The sequence below is a fragment of the Nicotiana attenuata genome, chromosome 12 (assembly GCF_001879085.1).
Source record: "Nicotiana attenuata strain UT chromosome 12, NIATTr2, whole genome shotgun sequence".
NCBI classification, from domain to species: Eukaryota; Viridiplantae; Streptophyta; class Magnoliopsida; order Solanales; family Solanaceae; genus Nicotiana; species Nicotiana attenuata.
This window is the reverse complement of record NC_032000.1, coordinates 18,825,320-18,836,365: the sequence shown is the minus strand read 5'-3', so window position 1 is coordinate 18,836,365 and position 11,046 is coordinate 18,825,320. Positions and strand designations below refer to the sequence as shown.

At 37.1% G+C, this 11,046-nt stretch overlaps 2 protein-coding genes across 2 annotated transcripts; one reads left to right on the top strand and one right to left on the bottom strand.

Annotated features, from left to right (window-relative positions):
• LOC109235936 lies at positions 341-925 on the top strand. Its single transcript, XM_019402180.1, has one exon. It carries the CDS (start codon positions 341-343, stop codon positions 923-925), a length of 585 nt encoding a protein of 194 aa, XP_019257725.1.
• Positions 1,656-9,025, bottom strand: LOC109235355 (ATP-dependent RNA helicase DEAH11, chloroplastic-like). Its single transcript, XM_019401429.1, has 3 exons — positions 7,949-9,025; positions 3,677-6,818; positions 1,656-3,088 (listed from the first exon to the last, which is right to left on the bottom strand). The coding sequence occupies exons 1-3, from the start codon at positions 8,768-8,770 to the stop codon at positions 1,875-1,877; spliced, it is 5,178 nt and encodes a 1,725-aa protein (XP_019256974.1). The 5' UTR covers positions 8,771-9,025; the 3' UTR covers positions 1,656-1,874.

Sequence of the window (11,046 nt, the reverse complement as noted above, 5' to 3'; positions counted from 1 at the left end):
AACCCCCCACCCCATCACCCACCATCCCCTCTTGTTATTCTTACACGCATCTTACTAAATTATGTTAGAAAACTGAAAAGTTATCCAACCAACAAGATTATGCCTCTTCACCAAAATTTTGGGTCCCACCAATCCTATTATCCAATCAAATCTCTTGATTTTATGGCCTCTTTTCCATTTTCTTGATCCATTTGACAATCCATTCCCCTATCCAACAACTACCCTCGAGTTCATCCCCCACCCACCCCCTCACCAACTTCCCTCTCTCCCTTTCTTGAGTTATTGCCATATTTCATCAAAAAATTTGCAAGTTTAAGCCAAAAACAAGATAGTTGGGATGATGGCAGGTTGGTTAATGAATAACCAGAAGTTAAGTCCTATGGGGTTGATCAAAGATGAGATGGCCATGAATTACATGTTTGGCCAAAAATCTAGTCTTGATCTTATGCAAAATTGTGACTTGCCTCCACCTCTCAAGGTATTTTCTGGCCCTGATAAAACAGTGCTATCACCGACGAATAACGTATGGAGGGTCATAGAGGAGGATGATCACAAGGAGGCGAATATCGAGCCTAAACAAGAACTGGGGAGTGACAGGTTCGAGCTGCTAAAGGCTTTGAGACGATCACAAACACGAGCAAGAGAGGCAGAGAGGAAGTACCAAGCACTGCATAAAGAAAAAGATGCACTATCGAATTTTCTGATAGAAGAATCTGCACGATCGCGAGCTTATAAGAATTGGATCAAAGTTCTTGAGTTACAAATCCTGCAGTTAAAAACACAACAGCAGCAGCAGCAGCATGTTGATAGATTGGACAGGACAAAAGAGGATGAAGATAAGAATGCTGCAAATGGTGTAACATGGTTTATAGCAGTTGCATTATGTTTAGGCATAGCTGCAATTGGCTGCAGATACCTGCTTTAATTTACTGACTTCTTTTTTCTCCTTTCTTGCATCCAATTAAAAATCAGGTGTACATAGAAACACTTTGTTTTACAGTTGAGAAGATTAGTTTTATCAGGTATTGTTATAGTACTATGATGTTGGAAACACAACAACAATAATAATAACAATAAACCCAGTATAGTACCAAAAGTGGAGTCTATAATACCACAAGTGGAGTCTGGGAAGAGTAGCGCATGCGCATACATTATCCCCCTACCTTGAAGGTAGAGAAGTTGTTTCCGAAAAAACTCCGACTCAAGAAAAGATTAAACGAAAGCAGTAGCAACAAGTAGTAACAACAGCAACATATTAAAAAAAACAAGCGTAATGAACAACATGTAGTAATAGAATTTACCAATAATAGAAAACAAGGCACACACGACTACCTACTAACCTTCTGCCCTAATTTTTTACCTTTACAACTTTCTATCAAGAGTCATGTCCTCGGTGAACTGGAGCAACCAAATCCAGCCTAATCACCTCTCCCCCGTACTTCTTTGGTCTACCTCTACCTCTTCAGACCCACTGAGGTCAACCTCTCACACCTCCTCACTAGGGCATCTGCACTTCTCCGTTTCACATGCCCAGACCATCTTAGCTCGCTTCCCAGATCTTGTCCTCCACTGATGCTACTCCTACCCCGTCCCAAATATGATGTTGGAAAAGCAGAATTAACCTAATGCTACAAATTAGACAAACTGTACTCTTGTAATAACGCCATTTAACTTTTCACAGGCAACATTAAAGGTTCTGAACACACAAATATATGCATGTGGGTGTTTGTATACATATAGGAGCAAATAGTACCGTCTCACAAGAGGGGGTTTACTACATAAACATAGATATATATATTTACATAAAAAGCTCTGGGTTACATAGACAGGCAAAGATTTACATGAATGCTTCATAAACTATGGTACCCTAGTTATCACGTAATGGACAGGTGAATATTCCTCAGATGGCCATAGCAATTCTCACTGCTGTCGAAGAACTCCAAACAAACCCAGCAAACATGTTTCCCGCACCTACATTCGATATGATTGCAGCCGTCTATCTTCTCAATTGTAAAGCTGCAAACTGGACATTTCTTGACATTCTCTTTTCCCTTGGACCATTCCTTTAGAGAGGAATCGGGGTCATTTTTAAACTCCTGGTACATCTCACATGAAAGGTATGGATGATACTCGAGGTGGCATCTAGTACACGTCTCCACAAAGCATGCACCACACACAAAAGGTTCACCATCCATACCAGGATCCGCAACACGATAAACTGAAGGGCAGTCGGGTGAGGGGCAAAAGCGGTAGGTACCCCCATTGGCTGCCACAAAAGCCCCCAATGAAGCCCTGAAAAGTTCCTCCAACTTGTCACTCGACAATAGCGACTTCAAATCAGCAAGCAAAATGGGTTCCCTACAACCTTGACGCATACAGCAGACGGGGAAACCTTCCCGGCTTTTGATTGCAGACTCACATTGCTCTAGCAAGCATGACCGACAGAATAAATGAGCACAAGCTTCAAGTCTATAAGGATCCTCCAGTTCACACAAGCAAACAGGACAGTCAGCCTCATCCCCCGTAGTTTGAGTTGGTAGACCGCTTCTTTGAGAAATTTCAAAGATTAAGTCCTCAACTTTTTGCTTCAAGTCTTTACTACCATTGATGCAGATGCAATGGCGTTTTGTGTTCAGAGAGAATTCTGCCCCAGGCACCTTTTCTTTAAGGCCATTAAGATCTGGTCCAAACGTCTGAACAACTCTTTTCATCAGGTCAGGAGGCAAATGTTGTCCACGAAGATGAACTTCAAGTTGCTTGCTTTCATGTAGCTCCAGAAGGGAATCTATTAATCTCTGCTGCGCCCTATCAACATTATCTGAAGAGCCAAAGATTCGTACAAGTAGGTTATGCTTGTCAAAAAGAATATAGGTTCCTGTCTCCCGCTGAATCCTGTTCACAATGTTAGTTCCTTCACGAGAGAAGAGAAGTTGAACAACTGTTGGAGTAATGTCCACGTGATCTACAATCTTGCCTTTCATAAGTTGCTCCAATGGCCTTCGCATCTCTGCCACAACTTTTGTAGCAATGGCAGATATCTTAACTCTATAGGAACCGTTATCATTTCTCACGAGGTTGCATTCCACGCCTGCAAAACAATCAAAACTTCTTCTCACCAACCAGTTAAATAAATCCGGGATTATCTTAAATTATGATACAAATAGCATTCATAACAGGTTGCAGAATAAGCCCCCGCTCTCTGCATTCCCTAGTTTTCTCCTATCCACAATCAAACACAAAAATGGAGAGGGGATCTGCAAGCCCCTTCTTGTGGAGGAGGTCTTGAGATGACAACAAAGTTTCATATCAACCAATAATCAGTACCACTAAGAAAATTTAGAAGAGTGCAACAGGAATGTGAACAACAATATAAAAAGCAGTCAACACTTGAAGGCATGAAACAGGACACTTCAGCTTAAATTTTAAACCATAATCAGCCACTTTACGTAAGTAACCCAGTTTGACATAGACATAACCAGCAGGTCTCAAGATCTCATTTCTACTATCACCATTTTTACACTGACATGGAAACAGAAAATATTTTTAACAAGGGCCAATTTTTCGAGCAAAATTGGATAGTGAGCTCCACGGTCAAAAGAATCCAGCAAATGATGAATTAAATTAACATGTAGTTTGTTAGTAAGAAATATGAAGGGAACACAGGAGCAGTACATACCGTTTCTTCGTCGGAGGCTAGCAAGTAAGGAATCCAGCTGGTTCCTAATAACATGATAAACTGGCGCAGGACAGGAAACAGAGCTGTGAAACAGTTGCTGACATCTTATTTTCTGCCAGGAAAGGCATCCGGGCAATACCTTGCCATCAATTTGCTCCAAAGCCTTGGCTGCTTCAAGATGAAGACTTCCGTCAAAAGTGATAGTTGCTCTTGTGTAAGCATCCTTTGGTTCCGGCTGGAAGACCTGGACGCGAACAGAGTTAACATATGGAATCCTATTAGGCATGAAGGGAGATATTACTTTCCTAAGTGCTTCTTCACAAGTAGCTACTGGAGGATCTCCTACAGCAGTTCCTCTCACCAAGAACAAATCCAGAATTCTCCTATTTGTTGATGCCCTCAACACCTCGAGTAACTCTGCCTCAGAAATCTCCTTATCAATTCCAGAAATGACCAAGTTGTCAGGATACTTATTGCTTGGCTCACAACGGATAATTCTTTCACCAATCATCAGGTCAGAGAAGTCATTTATCATAAATGCAACATTACTTGGGTCGCATTTTAAAAAGGCTACTCCTCTACTGTATTTACGAGGCCATTGGACTTTAGCTCTGAGAGCTGACCGGAACATCTTTTGATCACTGCCATGCATGCTGCTCCTAGACGGAACTACTTTCAGAAAGCCACCATTGAATTCCACTTGATCTAAGAATGCAGCTTGTTTTGCAGCATCAGGGGTAAGAAATGTCACCCTGCCCCACTTGTTCTCCTCGCTGTCCTGGCCCATCCCAGAGGACTTATACACCGCACAAATACTACCAGACGTGGATCTCTCCAGAAACATCAGCAGTTCTTTATCATCAATCGCATTTCCATTTGAATGAAATATGTCCACAGTCAAACATCTCTTCTCAAGCTCCAAATGCTTTATCATAGCACCAGCTCCAAAGAGGGCAATAGAGGCTGAAGCTGCCGAACCTCCACTGAATAGGCATTTCTCTAAACATTCGTTCTGCAACAACTTACTTTCATACTCTAGGGCATCACTTACACAGCAGGTAACACTCTTCATGTGTCTTGAAGAAGCATATAAAAGAACCTCATTGTCATCAACATTGACTTGAATGCCTATCCTGTCATCCACATTAGTAGTTCTGATGCTCGTGACAAGATTATTAATGTTACAGTTAGATTTTCCACAAAATCTTTTGAGTAGCATGACTCCGAAGCCTGTCAAAACCTTCTTTTCTAGCTTTTGGGCATCCATCTTCAGAAAATCAAACAAAGGAGCGGGATTGAGGCTATGAAGAGAACTGAACTCAAATGAAGTAACACAGACCAGATATTCATAAGTTGCTGCAAGGACTTCCCCGAAAACTACCCAACGTGGCCGTTGGGCAAAATTCTGAAGCGAACAGGCAGGATGTAGCTGGACACACTTCCCAGTTAGTGCAACCTCATAACCAAGCTGATCATAACCTGAGTACATAGCAACATTTTCCGCAAGGGAAGAAAGAATTATACTCTGCAAAACTTCATCATGCTTGGTATGAACTTGAGGATCCCATTGCCAGTAACTAGCAATGATCATATTTAGTTCGTTTTGAAGACAGGCTTCCAGTTCCTGCACAGTCTCCTGGCATCTCTTCATGGATTTAGCATTGATACTATTATCCCAACACCAGCTATTCTTCTTTTCCCTAGGCACAGCCTCCCATTCCCTGTAAACAGATAATAAAGTAAAGAGGTCACCATTTGGATGGCAAAATTGCACCTTAAGGCGATCAGATTTTAGCTTGTCTCCCTCGGAACCAACCCTACAGAAAATGCTGCTGGAATTTGCCATGACAGCAGCAAGCACAACACCTTCTCTACCCATACGTTGATCAAAGCAACCGAGGATCATTTTGCCCAACCTAGGTTCAATACCCAACTTGACCAGTTTTCGTCCTTCTGCAGTTAATACATATGTATCATCATCTCTTTGTGTAACAGCTCCTAGTTGAACCAGATTTCGGGTGGCCATCTCGATAGCTTTGGGGCTAGGTGCATCAACAAAATCAAAATCCTGCACATTCTTGATACCTAATGCAAGAATCCTCAGCACTGCAACACCAAGATGAACTTTGCGAATTTCAGGTTCCTGATGACAAGGCATTCCCTCAAAATCACTTTGAGAGTACAGCCTGTAACACTTTCCAGGTTCAGTTCTCCCCGCACGACCAGCTCTCTGGTTAGCGGAACTTTGGCTCACGCTGCATATCCTGAGAACATTCATGCCGGTGCCAGGTTCAAACCTGCTTTCTTTAACCACACCAGAATCAACAACATATTTGACACCGGGAATTGTCAGTGATGTCTCGGCAAGATTTGTGGTGAATATTACCTTTCTCCTCCCTGGATAGGAGAGAAACACTCGGTTTTGGTCATCATAAGATAATTTGCCATGTAAAGGTAAAACAATGGCCAGAGGTGCTTGAAACTTGTCACAAGCCCACTCAACTTCACTCTGAGATGTCAAGAAGGCTAGAATAGCTCCCTCTCTCTCCATTCTATGTATCTCGGTCACCATCTTGATAACATCGTGGACATAAGGGGCAATTGCACCTACAGCAGGATGGACATCAGATTCACAGGGAACATACTTAATATCAACCGGAAAAGTTCTACCCGCCACATGGATAGTTCCACAACCAAAGAAGTAATCTGCAAGCTGGTCTGCATTAACAGTGGCAGACATAATAATAAGCCTCAGATCAAACCTCTGATGAAGTAGGTTCTTTATCAATGCTAAAAGAAGATCAGTGTTTAGGCTTCTTTCATGTGCCTCATCGACTATGATGCATGAAATCTTGGACAAATTCTTGTCACCCATATAGTGCTGCAGTAGGCAGTGATCTGTCATAAAAATTATCTTTGAATCAAACTGTTGACAAGACGAATATGATGGATTGCAGGTAACTGAATTATCATCATAACACCCCTGGCTTTCCTCTCTAACCCTCCTTGCTAAAGAATTGGCAGCAAGTTTCCGAGGCTGAGTGCAAATCATAAAACCATTTCCAGCTATTCCTGAATCAGCAAGGAACTGCACTAATTGTGTACTCTTTCCCGATCCAGTCTCTCCAACCAAAACCGTCACCTAGAACATAACCATCAAAAAATAACGCAACGCATCGCGCCCAAAAATAAAAACCAAAGCCACCAAAAAAAAAAAAAAAACTCATCTCATTCAGATCACCCCATGATCCTTCTGTTTGTATGCATCTTAGGTGATCGGAATAAAAGGGCAGCCCGGTGAGGGTCCGTCCCTTCCCCGGACCCCGCGCATAGCGGTAGGTTAGTGCAGCGGGCTACCCTTTTATTCCGATCACCTAAGATGCATACAAAAAGACCTAAAAGCTTATTCCTTGATAAAAAACACTGTTGAAAAGTCAAAAAATGAATAACACATCTTATAATCAAATGACAAAATTGAGAACAACAATACAAGGTAAAAATTATCTTTAGCACCTGCAAACAACAAGATAAAATCATTAAACACAATTTAAAGCTCCTCTTAATCAGTAAAAACAATTTATAACTCTTTCACCAAAATGTTCTAGTTAAATTCCTACAAAATCAAAAAATAGTTGCAGGTCTATTTTTTAATTTTTGGTTAAATAACAATAGCTGCAATTTCAATTGGCATATGTTAAAAACAGCATAATTGTTACTTTTCTGCAAAAGTGGTAGCAAAGATTCGCAGAAAAGCCCCTTAAGTTCATAAATTTGCAGATAAAATATAAGCTCATTACTCTTTTACCAAGATGGATTACATGTTCTAGTTGCAGTCATCTTGTACCCATGCGTACATCTCCGTGTGCTTATCTTGATGTCGATATGCATCGTACATGCTTAAAAGGATTTGACTTAAGGGTAAATTTGCTCCCGTGGCGCGATGGATTTATGGCGGGAAAACAACCTTTTTAAAACAGTAAAATATCTCTCAGTTCCAATTTATGTGGCCCTATTTCTTTTTGCTTTTATTACAAAGATCTCTTTATATATTTTGAAACAATTTCACTAAAATTTTCCATTTTACCCTTAACGAGAAATTTTTAAAGCATGTTATAGCATGTCATTGTTTAAGACAACAAGTTAGCAACACAAATATTGTTACATGTTTAAACCGCGAGTTTCAAAAATCACCCTTCCTTTCTTAACTTCGTAGCTAATCAAATAGGTTCACACAAATTAAAACGGATGGAGTAAAACCTAACAGATAGTTACCTGTTGGCAATGAATTTGCTTAAGAATCTGCTGCCTGAAAGCAAAAATAGGTAAGCCATCATCAAGCCTTCTACATTCTCTCATCATCAAACAATGAATTCTATCCCAATCAAATTCTTCCCGGCCAAATTTTAACACCCTAAATCCCTCCTCATTCTCAACAAAGCCCTTTTCCTCCTCCTCTAAATATTGAATAATACATTTAATCCCATTCTTAAACTCATCAATCCTTAATTTAATCAAATCCCTCTCAGCTTCAAGACCCTTCCTTTTCTTACACAACTCACTATAAACTCCAATCTTATTGTGTTTCCTTAACAAACTCGAAACCCCATCAATTTCATTCATTAAAAACCCCAACTTTTGCTCCCATTTTTGCACTAAAACCCCATCAAGAATCCCATACAAATGGTCTAAAAAAATACCCTTTAAACTATTATTCAATTCTTCTTTATCAGATGAAACCTCAATATTTTCTTTAACAAACGGGATATAAAAATGCTCACTTTTTAACTTTAGCTTCCATAATTCAACCGTCACGTCTAACGCTTGATTCCACTGCTCGTACAGTAGGGTTCCGACGACAAAACCGGAGGAAAACACAAAGGAGTTTTGAGGAGTGAATGGTAATTTTGAAATTAGAGAGTTTAGTTGTGGCCTGTTGAGAGTGCTGTGAGTTGAACAGAGTTGGACTATGAAATTGGGCGGTTTTTGTATCGGTTTTTCCGGTGGCCGGCCGAACCGGTAACGCATAGGCTGATTCCGGTGAAACCCGTATCGGGGTTGGGTCACCGCCGGTGAAGGCGAAATTCGTCTTTGCATTGGTAAAAACAAAAAGGGTTTTCCTGAACAAAGTCAGCAAAAACAGAGTGATAAAAACTGCTCGACTCTGTGTGTGTGTGTGTGTGTGTTTTGGGGGTTGGGAAGAAAGCGACGGCAAGTAGTTCTGTATATATGGGAACAGAGTCAGAAGTATCAAACAACAGAGAGAGAATAGTGACAGTGAAAGAAGCTATTGAAGATTTATTTGGAAGAAAAGTGGAAAAATAGAGAGGGGGTTTTAAATGGTGGGGAAGGGGAAAAGGAGAAGGTTCTTTTGGTATACCTAATAATAAAATTTCTATTAAACAAAAGTCTTATATAGTTATTGAAGAACTTTTTTGTTTTATACTTTTTTTTATTATATTGTCCAATGTTTAGTAATTACACATAGTTAATAAAAATATTCATTAACATGTTACTTTGTTTAATATTTTTGTCTGATCGCTTTTTTTTTGTAATATGAGAGAAGATATATATTTTATTAATCTTAAACAAAATTAATTTAAATTTTATTCTGTTGTTCTCGATAATATTATCTGAATTTTAATGAATAAAGTATCTATTAAATTAAAGGGACTTATATAGTCATCGAATAATTTTTTTGTTATGTATTTTTCTTTATTATATTATCCAATATTTAGTATGATTGCATTGTTAATAGAAGTTTTTATTGGCATATTAGTTTGTTTAATATTTTTGTCTATTACTTTCTTTATACAATATAATTGACTATATATATATATATATATATATATATATATATATATATATATATATATATATATATATATATATATATATATATATATATATATATATATAATCCATCAATTACTTAATATTGTTAAATTGGCATATGAATTATTAATAAATTTACCAATTTTGTATAATAACTACTCCCATATATATATTTTGTATTTTTCATTATGAAATTATGAGTTCTATTTATAACTAAATTTTCCTATGAGAAATTTATTTAGTATATGTATTTTTACGGTATCATTTGATTTATTTATTTTTTAGTATTCTTCATTTATGAATAATTATTTAGTACGATTTTAGTTATGTGTGTATGTACAACTTTTCTCATAAAAATTATAATTATTTTTACGTATTTTATATATATATATATATATATATATATATATATATATATATATATATATATATATATATATATATATATATATNCTTAATTTTGTTAAATTGACATATGGATTATTAATAAAAAACCAATTTAGTATAATAACTACTCCCATATATATACACACACACAACTACAACTATATTAGGAAGAAATTACTCTCCAATTTAAATTGGTAGTTTTTTATTTTTTGTTTTTTTGTTTTTCATTGTAAAATAATTTTAAAACTCCTATTTGAATGAGTAGAATATTTTTTTTGTATTTTTATTTTTTATTGATAATTATAAGATATCTATATTTATTAATTCAAGTAGTGTAACCAATTAATTCAAAATTAAAATTCAATAAAAAGTTAGTTAGAAAAGTAGTTTATTTTGTCTTAACAATGTCACTTGGCTTTTTGTGGTTAAGACACTTGTCTTAATGTAGTGGTTTTGCTTCTACTATTTTATATAGATAGATGTTTGGATTTTATTTTATTTTATTTTTCCCAAATACATGTTTGGATTTTGGAATTATTGCTTTTTTTTTCTTTCTTGTTCTTCTTTTTTTTAAAAAAAAAATGAGATAGCTTTTGTTTGAAAGCCTAATTTTATGTATTAGTATCTCGAGATTTGTTGATATATGAATTGATAAAGATATTTAAAAGTTGTTGTTATGGATTAGTATCTCGAGATCTGTTGATGAGCATGAACAAATCGTTTTTGTAGTCGTTATAAAGTGAAAAGAATACGTGTTGGCTTAGTATGTCTGCAGATAAGGTAAGTAGGTAATTAACGGTCAAGATTTGAAATGAAACGACTTAACGAATCTATGTTTTTTCTTATATAAAAATTAATGTTGAATCATAGATTTGAAAGTTGTTACTATGGATAGTATCTCAAGATATGTTGATAGATATGATTTTTATAGCCGTAGTAAAATGCGTAGAGCAAATATTAGTTTCGTCGAATGTCTGCGGATAAGGGTAACTAGATAATTAATGGTCGAGATCCGAAGCGAGAAGACTTTATATTTTTGTATGAGTGGAAAATTAAAAATAAAAGATTTATGAAATCTACTAAAATGGTATTGTTAAAAAAATCTGATTTTTGTTGAATATATTACTTGAAATAACCAAATCTCCTATTAG